The sequence below is a fragment of the Tachysurus fulvidraco genome, chromosome 12, assembly GCF_022655615.1.
Source record: "Tachysurus fulvidraco isolate hzauxx_2018 chromosome 12, HZAU_PFXX_2.0, whole genome shotgun sequence".
NCBI lineage: Eukaryota > Metazoa > Chordata > Actinopteri > Siluriformes > Bagridae > Tachysurus > Tachysurus fulvidraco.
This window is the reverse complement of record NC_062529.1, coordinates 4,920,225-4,942,415: the sequence shown is the minus strand read 5'-3', so window position 1 is coordinate 4,942,415 and position 22,191 is coordinate 4,920,225. Positions and strand designations below refer to the sequence as shown.

General features: G+C 40.5%; 1 protein-coding gene and 1 long non-coding RNA gene across 3 annotated transcripts in view; one reads left to right on the top strand and one right to left on the bottom strand.

Moving 5' to 3' along the window:
• Positions 1 to 21,320, bottom strand: part of LOC113651265 (ankyrin-3-like) — a 156,833-nt gene extending 135,513 nt beyond the window's left edge. The window contains exon 1 of the mRNA XM_047821245.1: positions 20,869 to 21,320. Coding sequence (XP_047677201.1) covers positions 20,869 to 20,900 — 32 coding nt within the window. The 5' untranslated portion in view covers positions 20,901 to 21,320. The remainder of the gene's footprint in view (positions 1 to 20,868) is intronic.
• Positions 3,724 to 12,720, top strand: LOC113651292. Of its 2 annotated transcripts, XR_007144487.1 has the most exons (5): positions 3,724 to 6,226; positions 6,924 to 7,063; positions 11,701 to 11,776; positions 12,160 to 12,320; positions 12,415 to 12,720. It is a non-coding gene; the product is annotated as an uncharacterized LOC113651292 (long non-coding RNA). The 2 variants fall into 2 exon arrangements; XR_003442633.2 differs by lacking the exons at positions 3,724 to 6,226; positions 6,924 to 7,063 and having other exon boundaries at positions 11,531 to 11,776.
• Positions 21,321 to 22,191: the final 871 nt, after the last annotated feature.

The following is a 22,191-nucleotide window of genomic DNA, read 5'->3' as shown; positions in this document are numbered from 1 at the left end:
GCGTGTGTTGTAGTCTTTCAAAAGTGCGTCTTCAGCTGTCTGCTTTATTTGAACAGAAAAGCACAGGTACGCGCAGCATGCACGCGCAGTCAGAGCAGGAGGCATTTATCTATAACGTTAATCAGCCGAAAAACGCAAAGACGGCAACCAAAAGCAGTGAAATTTCACTATTCTTATTACCAGAGTTGTCATATAATATTAAATATAGAACTCTGCTTGTTTTAAATTCTCACTGAGGGCTAAACCCCCCTAAAGATGAAATCCTAGAACCGCCCCTGGTATCAACCCAAAAAACACGAAGTGCTTAATTTAATTAACATTAATTTTGTCATTTGTAAAACATCACAATAATTTTGAGTTGTTTTCAAGGACAGAGCTGGAATCTCCCTACAGTTTGGGATATGGCCTTGGTGATATACTTGGTGTACATTATATTTCCAAAAGTATTGGGTCACCTGACCTTTCCTGCTATATGTGGTTGTTTTCTGATCTCATCCCTACTGAACACCTTTGGGATGAATGTGAACGCTGACTCCACCCTACCTCACCTACATCAGTGCCTGCCTTTCGTAACACTCACGTGGCTGATGAACACAAATATCCATCAGCACACTCCAAAATTATATATACATACACACACACACACACACACACACACGTATATATATATATATATATATATATATATATATATATATATATATATATCTATATATATATATATATATATAGTAATTGTAGTAACGGCGGCTTTTTACTTAAGTACATGTCAGAGCCCATACTTCTTTACTTTAACTTGAGTAAAAGAGTGTAATCACTACTTCTACTTTTACTGGAGTCTTTAAAAAAATGAGTATCTGTACTTCTACTTGAGTAAAGGATGTGTGTTTTCACAAGTTTTCGTGCCTGAATGGGTCATAATACGGGCAAGAGATCTTCTTCCTGAACATATCGGAAATCTTCAGGTGAAGATACTCCAAGTGAGTTTCTCGACCACTGACTGTAGCACCGAGGATAAAATATCTTTGAGAATCTCAGCAATTGCAGTGGTTACACAGCTTTGGTCCAATTCATTCATGACTAAAAAAAGAGAAAAATAATTAATTTGGTGAATCTAATATTAATTAAAAGGTATAATTGGCCCATTTGAGCACAATTAAATTGTTTCAATTCAAACCTCTATGAGTATCTTTCTTCTTTTGAACATAAAATATATTTCAATAAAAAAGAAAATATAACCAAAGAGTTAATTTTTTTTACATTCTGATATACATTTTTGAAAGTGTTTTCTTTTATGTTCAATAGAAGAAAGAAACTTAACAGTCTGATGTCGAAACTATATCAGAAATTTCAAACGTTAGGTGTGTTGAGCTGTGCAAACAACAGAAAGTAAAATATGATGCAAAAATATCAGTTTGAATTGCACTATTTTAGGTTAAAACTAGTTTAGTTTTATCAATACTATGTTAAAACTATGCAAGCTTGTATTGATCTAATGAGACACTATGCTGTGTTTCAGTGGAACTACCCTACAACCTTGCAACATGTAGGATGACAGTGGGTAATAATCAGGCATGTGGTCAATGTTCAGACACTTTTTAAAAAAACACTTTTCAGTAGACTTTTCGCTTTAAATGAATGGCTTCAGTCATGGTGTCAGGCTAAGAATCTACTCTTTATTGATAACTGGAATGTTTTCTAGGAGCGTCCTAGGCTGTTCCGTGCTGACAGCCTGCACCCCAGGAGAGTTTAAGCAGAGATCCTCTCAAACCACATCTCCAGGGCGCTGCACACCTTCTGACTGGTAAACTACGCTTTAAATTTAAATTTCAATAGTCATCCTTCACCTCAACACATTGACACAAATTTTTTTGTTGATTTTTTTACCTTTATTTTACCAGGAAAGAAGCACATTGAGATTAAAAATCTCTTTTACATGAGCGTCCTGGCCAAGAATAATAGATGCAAGCACGTTTGAGTTTAACAAATAACATCCAACAATACATACACACACAAGCAAATCCATCAAATTTCAATATCAATCAAAATCTAATTAAAACACCTACAGTTTCTTTCTCCAAATCATGTAAAGATTTTTAAAAATGTCCAACGGAACCAGTGTCCTCAGATTTAATGCACTTTGCAAACAATTCCAGGCAGAGGGAGCAGAAAATTTAAATGCCTTTTTCCCACATTCAGTATGTACCACTGGAACAGAAAGTAAAAATAATTCTTGTGACCTGAGGCTATAGCTACAAGCATACTTTTTACAGTTATATGTACAAAGATATGATGGAAGTAAACCCAGGATAGATTTATATATAAAAACATGCCAGTGTTTTTTTGTCTTTGGATGGACAGCGCAGACCAGCCAACCCGAGCATACAACACACAGTGATGAGTGAGGTTTTTAAGATTTGTTATAAACCTCAATGCTCCATGATAAACAGTATCAATAGCATGTAAACACTGTGAAGATGCATGCATATATATAACATCGCCGTAATCCAGTACAGAAATAAAAGTCGCTTCAACAAGCCTCTTTTTTGCCTCAAAGGAAAGACAGATCTTTTCACCAGTTGCTCTACATGAGGGCCAAAGGAGAGAGCATCATCAATTAAAATCCCCAGATACCTATACTGAGACACAAACTCAATTTCTGAACCTTGAGACATAGTAATAGGCAGAAGGTTATTCTTTAAGATGCACATATACCTGTAGCTCACCCTATAGAAACTGTGTCTGTGTCTCCTTCAGACCCCCAGGGCCCTACACCGATTTTCTTAGAGAATTCATAGACTTTCATTCAGACCTATTGGTTAACTTTGATAAAGCATTAATTGTAGGAGACTTTAACATTCATGTTGATGACACAAACAATGCTTTAGGACTCACATTTTTTGGCCTAATTAACTCACTTGGACTCAAACAAAACATCACTAAAGCAACTCATCGTCGTAATCATAAACTAGATTTATTAATATCATACAGAATAGATGTCACTGATATAGATATCATACCTCAAAGTGATGACATCACAGACCATTATCTCTTAATGTACACACTACCTGTAGAACAAACTAACTGTGTCTCACCACGTTATTGACTAGAACTATTATTCCGACCACTAGAGACAGATTCTCAAATAACCTGCCGGACCTGTCTCAACTTCTTACTATACCCTTAAACACAAACGACCTAGATGTAATGACAGCATAGGTGCTATATTCACTAGCACATTAGACACTGCTGCCTCAATCCGATTACAGAAGGTTAGAGACAAAGCGCTTGCACCGTGGTATAATAGTCATACTCACACCCTCAAGAGAGAAACCTGTAACCTCGAGCGAAAGTGGAGAAAAACTAAATTAGAGGTTTTTAGAATTGCGTATAAGGACAGTATATCCAGCTCTAGACAGGCTCTAAAAGCTGCCAGGGCTGAGCACCTAAGCAAACTCATAGAAAATAACCAGAACAACCACAGGTTTTTATTTAACACAGTGGCTAGATTAACAAAAAAACAGAAATCTGAACACACTATTCCATCACAATTCAGTAGTGAGGATTTTATGAGATTCTTCACTGATAAAATCGAAACTCTATCAGGAATAAAATAGGTGACGCTCAACATATGAGAGCAAATAGTGACCCAGTCTCACTTAAGGCTCTAGACACACAACTACAGTGCTTTGCAAGTACAGGACAGGAAGAGTTAGATAAACTTATTACCACAGCTAAATGAACAACTTGTTCACTCGACCCCATTCCAACTAAATTACTGAAAGAAGTGTTACATAAAGCTGGTGAGCTTCTTCTTAATATTATTAACTCCTCATTATCTTTAGGTTACGTACCTAAGTCTTTCAAGTTGGCAGTCAGTAGGCCACTCATCAAAAATCCTAACTTAGATCCAAATGAACTATCAAATTACAGACCCACTTCGCAAGCAGACAGACAGAACGCCCTCGGACTTAGTGCGAGCCCGAACGGAAGGACCGTGAATTCGTAACACACGCCTTGGTAGGCGAAACGAAGGAATTTCATGTGTGGAGGATAGATGCTTATGTGGAAAAAACCATCGCTCAGATCAATCAATCAAATCGTTCTGCTTTATCGAACGTATGAGAGAGCTGTGTGTTAACATTCTGAAGTTGTATTTCCGTAAATGTTTGTTCAACACTCTCAGATCCAGAATAGGACGGAGAGAACCGTCCTTTTTGGGACCATGAAATAGCGAGAGTAAAACCCCTGATCACTTAGATGCGAGGATACAACTCGAATCGCCCTCTTCTCAAGAAGAGATGAGATCTTGTCTTTCAGAATGTTGGCGGAGCTCTGGTCCGTATGGGACCAGATCACTCTGTGGAATCGTTGGGGTGATTGAACTCTGTAACCCCTCGTTACTGGCCGCCCATGAACGCAGACCGAAGACCCCCTGAGGCCGAACATCAGGTCAGCCGCTTTCGTTTTGGAACAGTAGGAGTGGGGATGGGAGGCTGCATCAGCACAACGGCCGGGCCGAAAAGAGCCTGACCCAGTTCAACCGGCGCCCCAGCGATGCGACACATCTCACTATCAGGGAGACCGGATAGATTGAGCCACAGCGCGTGTTCTCTGACCACCGGCAAAGCCATAGAGCACCCGCTTGCCTGGACAGCCTGACGGGCATTGCGGAGAAAGAGGTCAATTACCGTGACGATCTCCTTCCAGAGATCAGGCGATGACGACCCACTCTCCAGTTGTTGGCCCAAATCAAGCAGGAGTTCAGCCTGAGAACAGTTCAGCCTGACAACAGCGAGGAGACATTGAGAGCTCGAATAGAAGGAGCTGAGGCTTTATATGACGTCTGATGAATCGACACCCAGAAACGATCCATCTTGCCCAGGAGGACGGGCTTGGCTGGGGTGAGCATGGGATGAGATGGGTTAAGCCCTGAGATGGGGTAAGGTGTCTGGCGATGGAAGTCTCACCTCAAGCCCCGCGAGCTTACCGTCATACACATATATTTATATATATATATTTATATTTACAGCATTTAGCAGACGCCCTTATCCAGAGCGACTTACATTTTTATCTCATTTTTACACATTTTTACACATCCCTCTCCTGATCCGAAGCGTTCAGGAGAGCTGGCTATGCAACATTGAGCCGCCCGGCAGCGCTTTCACAAAGCTCCAACAGTACCGATTAAGGTGGGGCGGGAAGATCCTTAGGGGCTGCGGGAGACGGGATGACTTCCTCGTCATCTGAGCCATCGAGAAGGCCCGCCTCGACCTCATCCCCGGAACCTGGCGGTCCTTCGGGGTTGGCCGGTAGTAGATATTCAAACGGGGCGGCCGGTAGTAAATTCTCAAACGGGGAAGGATACTCGGCCCAGTCAGAGGAAGTCATGCCACGGGAGGCCCCCGGGAGCACAGCGGCGTCGCCTTTTTCCCCCTCCGAGTCAGACAACTCGAAATCGACACACTGGGAAGTGGCCGTTTTGAGCCTGGGACGCAGGAACTTTTTCGGGAGCACCAGGCAATGGCTACATTCTCCGGGAGGTCAATAGGTTCTTGTGCATGCTTGAGACCCGTGCAGACAACACAAAAGGGATGGGAATCCCTTGCAGCGATGAGCGAGCTGCATGCGGCCCGGCAGGCTCGCAATAGGATGTCCACTGGAGTAGCCGGAGCTGCTTTAGAAAGCGCCATAGAAAAGGAAAAAAGCAGGCGGTCAGCCTACAGAAAAAAAGGGGGGTGCGAGCGTGGGCGGCTTGCGAAGCTAACCTGCCTGAGGACGAGCACGTCCGGCGGAGGCTGATCGAACAATATGTCCTCCTGAAGACAAAAAGTGCGTCGTGAGAATCGAATGTTAACTGAGGAAAGGTAACGCGTGCAGGTGCATTATGCACTCGGGTAAGGGGCGTTACCTTACCTGCCTTTGGCACGTGCTCCTGTCTGTCAAGCCAGACTTGGTGCAATTGAATGCTTCTGTAGTGGTCAGGAACGGATGCCCTTCCCACAGGTGGATCTCGAACACGAGATGATGAAAGAGAACACACTTTTCCTCCGGTAAAGACGTTGCTAGAAAGCAAACAAGGACTGGTATGAGAAATATCCTCTAAAGGACAGAAATTAAAAGAATTATCTCATACCATATATTGAAATATTGTGTGTCCATTAGGTTAAAAGCTGTGTGAGAGAAAGTTAAGCCGCATGGCAGAGAGCTTCTCAAGATACTTCCGGTAAGGATGGTAATGCTAATCGTGTTCTTTTAAAACCAATCGGAGTTATGAACCTGATTCTTGCTGTTTAGACACAGATTCAGATTGTTTTATGTTGTTTAAGATGCTCATAAAAGATCGCTAATCGTGCTAGCTGCATGCTAATTAACATTTAAATGCAAGTTCTATTTGGTTTGTTATGCTAGCTCAGCTAAGCTAGACACCACTGTAGCAGATCTTTAATAGTGTTTACACCGCTAAAGGTGCCTTCATACTGTTTTGTTGACTTAAAATTTAATATACATGTATTTAAGGTTAGTTCATTTTATTGTGAATATACATGTTTGATATGTATATGAGGAGCAGACGTTTATCTTAGCTATTAAAAAGTATAAATATGTTAAAATGTGATGGTTAAAATGTTATTAAGATGAAAAAATAGATTTATAAAGTAAACAAATAAAAACTAAATATCTGGTTTCAAAAATAGGTTTCTGAAATCCTATGATTTATTTTTGTACTGTGAGATGAAAGTACATTGTTGTTCATTGGAACTGACTTATGTTATGTGGTGTGATGTGTGCCTGTTCATTTGCATAGTGATTAGAGTATTTATAACCTTTACAATTGGTTATATTTGATTTGACATTTGAATGTTGATTAGATTTGAACAGAAATAAGGCAATTGTAATTAATGCATTCTGTACTGTATGTATAGATTGGTTTTTAGAAAGGATTGACCATCTGAATCTGACCCTAGCGGTCAGTGGTGATCCAACCGCAGAAGTGAATGGATCAAGAGCCCGGTGTGGCCAGCCGTGGCATCTTTGGAACCAGCATCATCCTGTGCCTTCATTTGTAATACAGATAAGAACACACGTAAACCTACCCGGATAGTGAAAAGAACATACTCTAGGAAACACACACACATCAAGAACTTCCATGGACTCTTTCTTTATTTGAGGTTTTATTTTGAGTTTATTGTGCGCTGTGCACTCAGGAAGCCGACTTAGGTAGGCAGGGAATGTAAATAACTGCCTTCATTTTGTATAATACAATTTTAGGGGCAGTGGTGGCTCAACTGGTTAAGGCTCTGGGTTGTTGATCGGAGGATCGGGGTTCAAGGCCCAGCACAGCTAAGCTGCCACTGTTGGGCAAGGCCCTCAACCCTGCCTGCTCCAGGGGCGCTGTATCATAGCTGCCCCTGCACTCTGATCCCAACCTCCTCAGTTGGTGTATGTGAAGAAAAAGAATTCCACTGTGCTGTAATGTATATGTGGCGATAATAAAGGCTTCTATGCCCCCGTTCTATTCTATTCTATTCAAATTGATTTGTTTTGCGTTGTCTGTTCTCTGATGACCATTTACTATTTCAGGCTCCATTGTTGTATCTAAAGCTTCTGATGCTAGCCCAGGTTTAATTTTTTAATAATTAGTTATTAGTTACATTAACCTAAGACAAAGGTTACACAAGTCTTTTGAAGCACTTTATATACAAAGGTCAGGGCTACTGGGCGATATTGAGGCAGGCAAGCTGGGGTTTAGGGAGAGGTTGAATAGCTTCATGGTGCTAGCCAGACAGTGCAGGACCCATCCTGGGATGTCATCTGGTCGTGCTGACTTCCTGATATTAACTCTCCTGAATGCCTTATTCATGTCTGCACCAAGATAATGATTGTGTTTTCTGCTCCAGCACTCTCTGCTTGCATGCTGCTAGTAAACACTGTTAGCACTGCTAATGCCTTTAGCACTGTTAGATCGAAGCGTAAAACATGTTTAATTCATCTCCCAGGGAAGCGTACATTCAAGAGGGTTGTGTTTTGTAGTCAGTTTTTAGCCCTGTGACTCTAGTTTCCTTTAAGTGCTGCTTTGCCTCTTACTGCTCTGTGCATGCTGTAGGTTGCAGCTTTGCATTTGTCCATGCCCCAAGAAGCAAGCACCACATTGTAGGCAGCGAAGCAGGATCTCAGAGCATCAAGGATGGTTTAATCCACTCGTATTATTTGATTGGGAAATGCTAAGTTCCCAATAAATCCAACAACTGCTTCCATAAACGTGTTGATGTCATCAGAGCTGCACCTGAACATGTCCCAGTCTGCTTCATCCAGAGCATCCTTCAGAGCAGCCACTAATTTGTCTGTCAATCATGTGACCTCCGTCTAAATTGGAGCTTCTTGTTTAAGCCTTTGTTTATATGTAGGCCTGAGGACAATGGTGGCATGGTCTGATTTTCCAAAAGGTGGTTATGCTTGTAGCTGTTTTTATACTGAGTGTCCAGTGTCCAATCACCTTTCGATGCAGCTCGTAAAAACATTGGCACTGCATGTTTGTGGTTGGGGCTGTTAGTCACCCAACACAATTAGCACATTGAAGCTTTATTTGATATGGAGTGAGAGCCTCATGTGTTTCCCATAAAGAAGTGTCCATGTCTGCCTGAGGTGGAACATAAATGGCACTGACAATGACCAAGCTAAATTCCAGAGTAAGATAGAAATGGAGACATTTCATCAAATTGTCACGAGCAGTTTGGGTGAGCAGGAGCATGAAAGCGGTACAATGCTCCAGCTGTTGCTTATGATCAGACACACACCATCACCCGTTGACTTCCCCGACACCATTAGCATATTTTTCTGACCAAGATTTTTCTATCCATGCAGTAAACCGAGAAGAACTCTGTTGTGTCTGTTTTATTAATTTGCCTTAAAAGTACAGAAGCTGTGAATACATATCGGGTATCTTAAGGTAAATAGATAATGTGTACTCACTGAATTTGTGCATAGTGCATATTAATCTTCAACATAGGAATCCCAGACCTCTATTACACATGTGGCAGCCCAGTCATGAGACATAATGAGTTCATACACAAAGCCTGGCTCTGGTGTCTTGTTGAGAAATATCTGAAAGCTCATGAATGCCTTAAAATTGAAATTATAGTATAATATTTTTATAATACTGTAAGTGTTTTGAAACATAGGATTAATCATAAGAACCAAAATGTTATATTTTTAAAAATGCAAAATAATCATGCTTGATCCATAGGTTATAAGGTTAAGAAAGTTATTATTCATAAACAGTCACTCAGCAAGTGGGCCTGGAGACTCAGGATAAGGATATTCAGGAGAAGCTGATGAAGTGGGAGAGAGGGGAAGAAGGTAATAATAGGCACATGCCGGAGAGGCAGGAGGTTCGAGCTCAGGGCCAACATTAAGGCAAGCATAAGTTTGGGTACACTGCTATTTAGTATCACACGGAGGGGTTTGGTTGGATTCATTGGAAGTAAAGGGTTTCCCCACAATGTGTGATGGCATGAAAGGGACACTCAGGCACTTCAGTCTCACTGAGATGTTCCAAAAACTTGGCGAGCTCGCCTGCCATGTAAGAAAGCTGCCAGCAATGGTATGCTGATAGAAGTCCAGCTGGTCACCTGGAAGAGGTGGGACGAGCAGGCTGGATAGACCCGCTGATGCTGAGGCTGATGATCTAAGGGGAAAAGAGGAAATGAGTAACTTTTAGCAGGAATAGTGAAACTAGTGCTTAAAATATGCATGAAGTAATGGACTGAGATCATGAGAACACAGTAAATTTGGCGAGCAAAAAAGTACAAGTAGAAATAACAATACATGACAGCAGCCAGATTTACACGTACATTACTAACATTGAGTGAAAAGGCTTTAACTTTAAACAAAATATTCAGGATTGACATGTAATCAAAGAATAACTATGTCATGAAATAGAATAAAATAAAAGAAGTTGGGAAAACTTACTCATTGTAGATGCCGCAGCAAATAATCCATGAGACTTCGGAGTAGTAAAGAGTGATAGAACATGGAAATACAGCACTGTTGAGCACAAATTTTTTAATATCAATAACAAATACATTTTCACACCTCCCGTCCAACCCAGCGCACTGACTGCTCCCATCACACCTCTGGGAACCCCATAATCAACCCCTCCCAGCACTTAAGTTGCACTCACAATTTGTGAAGAGGATGTGAATCGGCTCGTTCAGAGACAGAAGACAAGGAAAGCTCTAGGCCCAGACGGGGTCTCCCTCTCCTGTCTCAAAGCATGTGCAACCAACTGGCTCCTATCTTCTCCCATATCTTCAACAGATCACTGGAGCTGTATGAAGTCCCCTCCTGCTTTAAACTTGCCACAATCTTCCTGGTCCCCAAGAAATCCTCCATCACTGGACTGAATGACTACAGGCCTGTCGCTTTGACATCTGTTGGCATGAAGACCTTTGAACAGGTGGTATTGGCCCACCTAAAGACTGAAACAGAACAGATGCTGGATCCCCTACAGTTTGCCTACCATGCAAACAGATCAGTGGACGGATTCTCTTTGTCGACTTTAGTTCGGCTTTTAATACAATAATTCCGGAAATTCTACACTCCAAACTCCTAAGGTTCACTATACCCGCTTTCATCTATCAGTGGATCACCAGCATCCTGACAGGCAGGAAACAACAGGTGAGACTGGGAGGTGTCACCTCCAGCATTTGGACAATCAGCACTGGTGCCCCTCAGGGATGTGTCCTCTCCCCACTTCTATTCTCCGTTTACACTAATGACTGCACTTCAAGTGACCAAACTGTTAAACTCCTGAAGTTTGCAGATGATACTAGGCTCATCTGTGTCATGCAAGATGGCGATGAGTCTGCATACCGGCAGGAGGTGAAGCGGCTGGTGCTATGGTGCAGTCAGAACAGTCTAGAGCTAAACACCCTCAAAACTGTGGAGATGATAGTGGACTTTAGGAAAGACCCCTCAACACTACTCCCCCTCACAATGTTCAACAGCCCGGTGTCATCTGTGGAGGCCTTCAAGTTTCTGGGCACTACCATTTCCTAAGACCTGAAATGGGAGTGCAACATAAACTCCATCATCAAAATGGCCTAGCAGAGGATGTACAGTGTTAAAAATTGCTGTGAATTTCCGGCAAATTTTTAACAGTATAATACTGTTATGTTAAAAATCAGCGCATTAGTGTTTTTTTATGGTTGGTGAAATGATGTAGACAAAATTTAACAGCATGTTACCGTATTTATTGCACAAAGGCAAGAAAACAGCACTTAACAGTATTTTGGGAACAGAAATCTGCAGCGAGCACATGGAGAGAATGGGAGCATAGAAGCTTTTATTATTGCCACATTACAGCACAGTGGAATTCTTTTCTTCACATACCCCAACTGAGGAGGTTGGGGCAGAGTGCAGGGGCAGGTATAATACAGCGCACCTGGAGCAGGGAGGGTTGAGGGCCTTGCTCAAGGGCCCAGCAGTGGCAGCTAGGCTGTGCTGGGGCTTGAACCCTGATCCTCTGATCAACAACCCAGAGCCTTAACCAGTTGCGCACCGTCTTCATCCTATGATTTAACCAGTGAGTGCACCTTTGCCTTGCTCCTTTTAACTTACACAAAATACACATTTGCAATCGCAAATGACTGTAATAATTGTGGATGCTTAGATTGTAATTGTTTTATACATCCATTTCAGTGCTAAACAAGTCAACGTGCCAACTGCGTCATAGAGTAGAGCTGGATTTCTGATTCAGATATTTCCTGATTACAAGGTGGGTTCATTTAAACATGAAATACTGAAATGCATGAAGTAAACTCTTCTGCAAAGTAAGCCTTTAACACCATAGCAGCGAAGTAATACTGATGTATCTGTAACACGCTGAAACCAATGAGGTTGGTTCTCGTCTGTCAGGATAGTGTGTTTTTGTTTCCATTTACCCTGGATTTGACAATTTCACAATACACAGTATGTACACATGACTTCTGTGACCAGTCCACAATCAGCATTTAGAAATGCATTTGTTATGTTATAAGAACAGGGCTCTGTGACTAGGTAAAATGATTTCAGTTTCCCTTGCATTTATTTGTAATCTTGCAGTACAAAATGAATATGTTATGTGACTGCCTGACATGTTTTTTCTTTGAACTGTTTTAGGTGAAAAACCAGGAAGCTGCTTTCATAAATGGATGATTAGTTTTGAGGGGCAAATAATCTGTCAGTTTCCTGTCTGGACTTGCTGCTGTGTTTTCGACTTTCTACATTTTCAATGTGGAGTACCAAGCTGAGGCTGCATTCACGTTGGAATTTATTCAGAGGTTAGATGCTTCAATTCATATATTAATTTCTATTCACAGTCTCGTTATGTAAACATTTACCCACACTAATTCTGAATGTATGCATTTTTTTCAGGTGCTTCATTGGCATAAATCCTGAAAAAGGCACCAAGGGTGGACAAGTCCTATCAAAGCAGACAGGGAAGTTCGCTCACAAAAAGAAATCATGCAACACTCGGGTTGCCAGTCTCCTTAAGAAGCTAATGGACTTTGAATGGGACTAAATGGGAACCCACTCATTCACTAACATACCACACACCTTTCACATACACTTCACACACAACGAAAACATGCTTTTAGTGTGAAAGCCACACAATTTTTTCAGGTCTTCATTCTTGTATACCTAAATTTTGACTTCATTCTTCATTGAATTCTTTCTTCATTCGGTAAATCTTATTTACTAATGATTCACTAATTCATATTCACTCAGTATGTCTCTGAGTCACTCATTTATTTTTTTCTAATAATATATTAATGTTTTGTTTATTCAGTGAAACAAAAGTTTATTCTGAAGCTTAAGTTTTAGTCTTTCCACTTGCATCAGCCAATAATTTCGAGAATATTTTGTGATTAAAGTGGCTTTTGTTTTTCAAAGTTTTAATAAAGCACATTTTGAAGTTACACTGCATTGTGTTCAATTTTTTATGTTTCAAAAGCTATATTTGTACGTTGTATTAAAACATGTTTTTTTCTTGAGTCCATTTCTCAGTATAACAACATATCTGTAATTTACAGTTTAAAAAGTGGAAATACAGCACGACACTATTTTAACAGTAACTTGCTGGCAACCGTGCTGCCAGTTACTTACTGTTTTTTAACGGGGCAATTTTTAACAGTGACATACTTTCTACACCAATTAAGGAAGTATGGTCTGCCATAGGAGCAGTTGATGCTGTTCTATACTGCAGTCATTGAATCTGTCTTGTGCACATCCATCACCATCTGGTTTGGTGCAGCAACAAAACAGGACAGAAACAGACTGCAGCACACGGTTAAAACAGCAGGAAAAATAATTGGTGCCCCTCTGCCCACTCTGACACAAGAACCAGAAACCGGGCAGGAAAATCACCACCGACCCTTCGCACCCTGGACACAACCTCTTTCAGCTCCTCCCTTCTGGCGGGCGCTACAGAACTTTGCTTACTAAAACTGCCAGACACAGGAACAGTTTCTTTCCCCAGGCAATCACTCTGATTAACAACTCACCATAATTATATTCCCTGCTTCATAGCATAAGTACTGCATTATCAGAACTGTCAGTCATCACTTCATCTGTGTATGTTACACACACTACTGCTGCTGCATATTGTACAAAAAGCATAATATTGCACAATATTGTTATTTGCATTTCCCACACTTTATGTACATAACTGATCAGCCATATGTTCTATATTCATATTTAATACTCATAATGTCTATTGCATCACATCTGCATTGTCTTGTATAGTCTGTATTATCTTGTATAGTATAGTGTTATTTATGTCTGTACTGAGAGTCACAAACAGCTGGAACCAAATTCCTTGTGTGTCAACACACTTGGCCAATAAACCTGATTCTGATTCGCATTCGGAAGGTCGGAAATAATAGGAAACCAAATAGGCAGGAAAATCCATAAATTGGCATATGAGTAATAGTCGGGTGTCAATTCCTGGAAATAAGGGGATTTCAGAAAACAGGATATTAGGTCACAGAAGAGGCATATGAGAAGAGCCAGATGTAAGTGAGTAGGAGGGGCTTCAGGTACAACTCTGAGAAATAATGGGAAATTGCATGTAAAAGTATGCAAATTAAAAGAGGAGGTGCCCAGAGGCATCAGGGTATATATGATGGGGATTTTCCTGGGGATTTTAGACTTAATACGTGTGAGTTGATTGCATCATTTTGTTTGTATTTTCCTTGAGCTCAATAAATTTGTTGGCTGATTCATTCATTCATTCATTTTCTACCGCTTATCCGAACTTCTCGGGTCACGGGGAGCCTGTGCCTATCTCAGGCGTCATCGGGCATCGAGGCAGGATACACCCTGGAGTGCCAACCCATCGCAGGGCACTTGTTGGCTGATTGACTGCAAAAAAGACGTTTGCTCCTTCTCATCCAGGAGAGACTCTTCGTTGTTTTATTCTTAATCGATTTTAGTTAGTTTTTTCAGGTTCGCTTAGCAGACCTTAGCATGTCGTCAGGCACATGACACTCAAAAAGGTTTGGTACCATCTTCAGAAATTGTATTAGCTGTTACAAAATACTCAAAATATTCTTTGTACAAACATACATTGCTGACACTCATAAAAAGGAGACATACTATAAAACATTGCATTATGGGGAATGTAATTAGATCAACATTAACCACATACACAACACTGATAGTGAAAGTTGGGTCTTGAGGTATGACTTAATTACTTAATTAAATCCTGTATTACTTAATCTTTGAGAGTTAGCCTAGTGTTATTTAATAGACATTGAATATATATTTTAATTTACGCTAATATGTTTATTTCTCTGAAATCAGCATTATATAGACTCAGCCCTAATAATTTCGGATAGGCTTTATTACTTTTAATATGATTAAATAGTTTTCTTTTTCGTTTGCAGTCAGCAGAAAATATGCCAACACCTTAAAGATTTTAATGATGCACTTGTGATGTTTCAATAAAGCTCCTGAGATGTGTCTTTAATTTATTAACGTCATATACTTTAAGGAACAGACAGAACATGCTGTGACTACATTCATTGCTTAGCTTGCACGAGGCTACTACAACTCTCCTTCAGTACTAACGCATTCCCCACATACTCCACACTCTATTGCCATCTAGTGGACAAATGCACACATCATATTATAACAGTAACCTGATTATATCACATCACCCTTTCTTATGAGTTATTTAACATGTAACAGAAAATAATGAAACAATATAATACTTAACAACTTTTAAACAAAGTCATACAGGGTCTAGCTTAACACATTTTCTTATTATGTCATTTCCACTTAACCTCTTTTGTTATTTTTATTAAGCCATACACAAAGTCTTTATACTTCTGTGGAATTAAGACTGATCATCCAGATCTTGTTTTTACCACCTTTGGTGAAGGAACTGATGTTTTGGCTAGAATCTGACTCAGGTGAATTAATTACAGGTTGTTCAATTGACTCTGGAATGTTTGGAACAGCATAAAGCATTTCATTTGCAAGATGGTCGGGACTGTTGATTTCTTGCCGTACTTGAGTTTGTGAAGCTGAAGTAGATGTCGGTCCTTTGTCACTGGGTGTAGGGATTAGATGTCGCCGGATTCGTCTAAGTAATCCAGCCTTAGATTGTATAATGTAAGACCGCAGTGACTCACACTTCTCAAAAGTGACTCACTCTCTCATCATTCAATTTCACTACCACGGAAGCACCGGGTAAAATCTCAAGTACTGTACGAACATTGTTCCTCTTGTTGTAATATTTTCGATAGCTTGCTTTAGCTTATCGATCCAACTTTCACACCTGATGAAGATCTGGCCACTCAGGCTGCAGGATGACTCCAATGTGGGAGAGTGGTTCTTATTTGTCTACCCATCATAAGCTGTGAGAAACTTACACCTGTAGTCTGAATGGGTGTGGCTTGGTAGCTCATCAGAGCTGCAAATGGGTCTGATTGTTTCAAGATCTTTTTAGCTGTTTGCACTGCTCTTTCAGCCTCACCGTTTGATTGTGCATAGTGAGGACTCAAGGTCACATGTTGAAAATCATAGTCTCTTGCAAAGTCTCTAAAAGCTCGTCCACTAAACTGAGGCCCATTGTCCGAAAACAATACGTTGGGACAGCCCAATCATGCGAACATGTTCTGTAAACAAGCACGTGTTGTTTTTCCTGACAGGTCTGAAAGGTGAGCTATAGCAATATACCTTGATAAATAATTCACAACTATCAAATAATGCTGCTTATCCACTTCACATATATCAGCACCAATTTTCTCCCATGGGCGGTTTCGACGAGGAGTGGTTAGGAGTGGCTCCTTTTTCTGGGTAGGTCTTGTTTCCAGACAGTCTTTGTAGTTATTAACAAGCGACTGGATTTCTTTACTTAATCCTGGCCACCACACACTACATTTCGCTCTCTCCGTACATATCACAATGCCTTGGTGACCGCTATACAATCTCTGGAGTATGTCTGACCTCATTGTTTGGGGGAATTATGATCCTATCATAATAGAGCACAAGGTCCTGGAAAACTGACAGGTGATGACGTGCGCTGTAGTATGATTTCAAAGCTTGAGGGACATTGGCTGCATATCTAGGCCAGCCATCAGCCACATACTTCTTCACCATTTGTAGTTCATAATCCAGTCCTGTCTCTCTTTTCACATAATCCAGCTTAGGTTGAGAGACTGGCCATGCATCAATGACAGCATTCGCGTAAGACTCCACTTCCAGCACTAATTCGGAAACCTCTGCTGAAATGGTGGGCTGAGGGTGTCGAGACAGCGTGTCGGCGACTACCAGTTGTTTACCTGGTACATACTGTGCCTCAGGATTGTATCACATCATTCGCAAAAACAGTATTTGACATCTCAGGGGAACTGAATCCAGATCCTTTGCATTGACCAACAGAATGAGTGATCAGTTTGCAACACAAAACTTTCCAGTCCATACAGGAATCGTGAAAATTTCTCACAGGACCACACAGCTGCCAGGCACTCTTTTTTGATCTGGGCATACCGTTTTTCAGCATCTGTCAGCACCCTGGAGCAATAGGCCACTGGTTTTAGTTGCCCGTCATGGTCTTGCAGCAAGACATCCCCCCAGTCCATAACTGCTGGCATCTGCGCTGACAAATGTGGGCTTTGTGACATCATAAAACGCAAGAACAGAAGCTTCTGTTTCACGTTATTAAACGCTTCCTCTTGCGCAGGACCCCAGTACCATATGACATCACGTTTTAACAGCTCATTGAGAGGTCGAATGACATCTGAGAGATGAGGAACATACCTCCCCAGGTAGTGAATCATCCCCAGCATTCTCTGTAGTTCTGAGATGTTCTGTGGCTTTTCCAGGTGTGTAATAGCTTCAACTTTGGCTGTATCAGGCCGTATGCCCTCCTTGTCTATGACGTGTCCTAAATACTTGAGTTGATTCTGTCTCAGTAGACACTTTTCTTTATTCAGCTGCAAACCTGCCCGGTCAATAACTGCCAAAGCCCTCTGCAATCGCTACTCATGTTCCTCAGGAGTGTTGTCATAAACTAAAATATCATCCATGAACACTGCGACTCCTTCTTGGTCGTTGAGGATTGCTGACATTTCATGCTGGAAGATTTCTGGTGCACTCGTTATTCCAAATGGGAGGCTACGGAACAAATCTCCCAAAAGGAGTAATAAATGTTAGTTTTGCACATTCCATATCAAGTGGCAGTTGCCAGAAACCACTAGCAGCATCAAGGAGTGAGAAAACTTCAGCATGTGGGTAGTTGACAAATGACCAAGAAAAAGTACTTTTTTTGGAAAGCATAACTTTTTAAGAAAAAAATACATATATTTGTGGAGTATGAAAATTTCAGAAATATTTGTGGAGTATGAAAGTTGCAGAAAATAGTACTGGTCACTCATTTTGTCAATGACTTCACATATTTATTTCAGTTTTTCACTCAACAATACTGTAAATGTGTCCTATGGTGTGACATTTAAAAAGTACTAAGAAATTATATTAAATAACATAAAATCAATACTTGAGATAGAATTGTTCACATTATTAAAACATTATTTTCTTAAAGTGATATTTATTTTACATGAAAGTACTAATTAGAATCATTTTCACCATGAATAGATGAATGGTGTCACACCAAAGGACAAAAAAAACTTAACAACTTCAGTGGTCTTAAAACATAGTTAAATATTTAAACAATTCTGAGAGAAATACTTACCATGTGCACTTCTCATGGCCTTCATAGGGGTCTTCAGTCACATGACCTTGAGTGGGGTCTTTCAATTAAATGTAGTTGTCCATGATATTGCCCAAATTAAAATTAGGTTTTTGCATAACACCAAAGGACATTTTTTTCTGTGACAAACTTTATAAAATTCCTACACTTTTAGAAATGTATGTATATGAAAAGTGATGGCCACTTAGTGAAGTAGACACTTGCACAATTATGCCAGGAGTGTTCATTAAGATTTTTAAACATTATTTTCTTTATTTATAAAATGTAATATTTATGAAATAATGTTGTCTACCGTCACACCATAGGACAATTTTGAGATTTGGCTCAAAGTTCTAAAAAAACTAACAATAACTTGGGTATTAAAACAACAAATTCATATAAAACAAGAAAATGTTTAACCGTTTACAGTATTCTAAATTATGAAAATGTGAAATAAATTATGTTTTATCTTCTGTGACAGTGAAAAAGCCATGTCACGTCAACTACCCATGTGCTAACTTAGGAAGAATGTCGTTGATCGTTGGCAGCACAAATTTCTCCCTTTTGACAGCTTTATTTAGTTGCTTTAGATCAACGCAGATTCTGATTTGCCCCGTCTTCTTTGGAACAGCTACCATAGGGGCGCACCATTCAGTAGGTTCAGTGATTTCTTGAATAACGCCACATTTAACCATTCTCTCTAGCTCAGCTTTAAATTTTGAGAGTAAAGGTATGGATACTCGACGTGCAGTGTGGACACTGTAGGGTACTGCATTCTCTTTTAAGCAGATTTTGATAGGTTTGATCTTTACTAAACCAAGTTCAGGTGAGGAAATGGGTTGAAGCTCTTCCAACCTTTTCACTAAACCCATAGCACTGGCTTTATCTCGCCCAAGAAGATTGTTTATGTGGGGGCCAGCCACGACAAACGCATCAAAACTGTATTGCTTATCTCTGTGACGGCTTTAAACTGTTCTTTGCAGTGCAATGTTCCCCCTGTGCTCTCAAGTTTCACATTTGTATTCTTGAGTTGAGGCTTCTACTTCAAAACAGAGAACGTTATCTTGGAAAGTACACTTATGTCAGCGCCCGTGTCAATTTTAAAGTCTGTCTGTGCCTTGAATTGGTAGTGTGACCATCCATGGTCCTTTTACATCATTCATTTGTGTCAACTCACCATGGAAGTGTGTGATGTTGCTGCCTTCTGGTGGTTTGGTGACTTCATGGACTGCTCGGGTTCTACAAACTGCAGCAAAGTGACCCTTTTTTCTGCATTTGCGACATTCAGCACTTTTTGCTGGGCATATGTCCCTTTTTCCATAATTTCTTCCACATCTTTTACATCTCCATTCTGTTGCCAGCTCTGTCTGATTTTGTTTTAAGCCTATGTGTTGTCTACCTCTTCCATTGTAATGTGATTTTCCTCTGGCACCAGTCATTTCACTGATTTGATTACTAACACACACAGCTTGTTCATTAACATGTCCTCATACCTGTTCGTGAGCTCTATGGCGTGTATGAGCGTCAAATCGAGCATTAATTGAAGCTTTTCCGACAGCTTTCTGTCTAAAATAACAAGCCGATCGCGAATGTTTTCATCCTTTGCTGCCCCAAAGTCACATGTACTGGCTAGCTCATGCAGGCTGCGAATATATTCTTCGGAAATTTCTCCTGGCCTCTGAACTCTCATGTAAAATCATGCACGCTCATGAATAACATTAACTTTTGGTACAAAGTAGTCATCACGCTTCCTGATAATGTTATCATAATCCTCTCTTTCTCTCTCACCCTCTCCAAACGTAAATGTCTGATACACCTGTTCCGCTTCTTTTCCCATCAAATAAAGCCTTCCTTGTCCAGTTTAGTGGCTATCCTGTAGCGTTGAAACCTTTGGCGCCATTCTGGCCATCTTTCGGGGTGGCTGAAGTCGAAATTGTCCGGGGGTTGAAACTTTGCCATCGCGTCAATAGCGCTCCACTTCTGACACCATGTGATAAATAAAGCTCAATTCAATAAAGCTCCTGGGATGTCTCAATGTCTTTACTTTATTAACGTCATATATTTTAAGGAATGGACAGAACATGCTTTGACTACATTCACTGCTTAGCTTGCACGAGGCTACTACAACGCTCCTACAGTACTAACGCATTCCCCACATACTCCACACTCTATTGCCATCTAGTGGACAAATACACACATCATATTATAACAGTAACCTTATATCGCAGCACTGAACCGCAATTGCATACGCGCACGCATATTCCAAATAGCAGATAGCGCGAATGAGCTGTTTTCCAAGTCATTCAAAGAATATTTCTTCCCACCACTTTGTAAATCAGCACCATGCCCGTGGTGTCCCCTGATTTCTACAGTGAACCCCGGAACTCGTGTTGGTTTGGTCCTTCTCCACTTTCCAGTTCAGTCAACTGAACAATGTTTTAAACTCATGGTATCTTAAGTATGTAACTTAGTGAATCAGCATTAATGTATCCAATGAGAAAGATTTAAGCACTTATGTACGTCGCTCTGGATAAGGGCGTCTGTCAAATGCTGTAAATGTAAATGTAAATTCTTGTGTGTTTCTGGCGAAAGTGGAGATATGGAGCAGTATTTATGGAGCAGGGGGTGTTTACCTGGCAGATCGCGCTCCTGGGTTGAATTCCATGTAGCCCTCCTGCGGCAGTGAAGTCACCCGTCTTCTTCAGGTTCTGTGGCCTCTGATGTTTATCCGCCACATCGTTATGAGGTATCAGCATGAGTTATACAATAAGGGACATCAACTCACACGCATACGGAAAATCGAGTCTTGCCGGTGTTCTAGTCGTAGCTACTATTTCATTAATAGTTTTAACATCACTATGTCCTGTTAAAATACGTTATCCTGAGGTTGTTTTTATGGGGATCAGCATAGTAATATAAAAAAGAACAAAGTCATACGGCCCGTGGCATGTTCCTAACAATCCTAAGCCGTTTCCAATGACCCTTCGTGCTGGCTTCTAGTTGTAATGGTCGAAGATAAACTCCTGTCCACGTTAGGCTATGCAGTTCATAATGAAAACAGTACAGAAAATTTCTCTCTCTCTCTCTCTCTCTCTCTCTCTCTCTCTCTCTCTCTCTCTCTCTCTCTCTCTCTCTCTCCCCCTCCCCCCGCGGCACGTCCCCCTCCCTTTCCCTCTACGGCTTATTGCTTCTCCGCAAGGTAGGCTAAGTTATAGACAAATGCCGACACGGATATTTATGTTGAATTATACTTCACATATGACTGGCATTAGAGGATCTAATTTACGAGAAGTCCCATCCCAGCTTAGGACTTCCTGGGCAGCTTACAGCGCTCACTCTAATACACCGCAATACAGTACCATGGACAGAACCCTCGCCAAGAAATGAATCATCATGTTCTGAATAATCGCTTTGGTGATCTTTTAAAATTTCCACTAAATTCTGTATGCGGCAAATTGATCTTTATTTCCACTCGAAAACACCAGAATGGGCTCGGATTTCATTTCCACTTCCCAGAGTAAAATGAATAGTTACGTATGTTATTTAATTTCGGTTGTGTTTAACGGCACATAAAAAATAATTAAATAAATATAAAAAAAACCCCGTCGTGGACAGGTTCACGCGAGGACAAAAGTGTTGGCACCCTTACAAAAAAAGGGCACTGAAATAAATTGAAACCGTTAATAATAAATACAAATGAGAGCACCACTTGGACCACAGGAAGATAAGGAGAGAGTTGTCTCAGGAGATTAGAAGGAAAGTTATAGACAAGCATGTTAAAGGTAAGTCCTATAAAACCATCTCCAAGCAACTTGATGTTCCTGTGACTACAGTTGCACATATATGTCCAGAGGAAAATTGATGAAAAGAGGAAAATTTTTATATAATATTACAACACTTTTATATAATATTTGGTAATATATTATATTATATATAATGTTATATATTATATATAT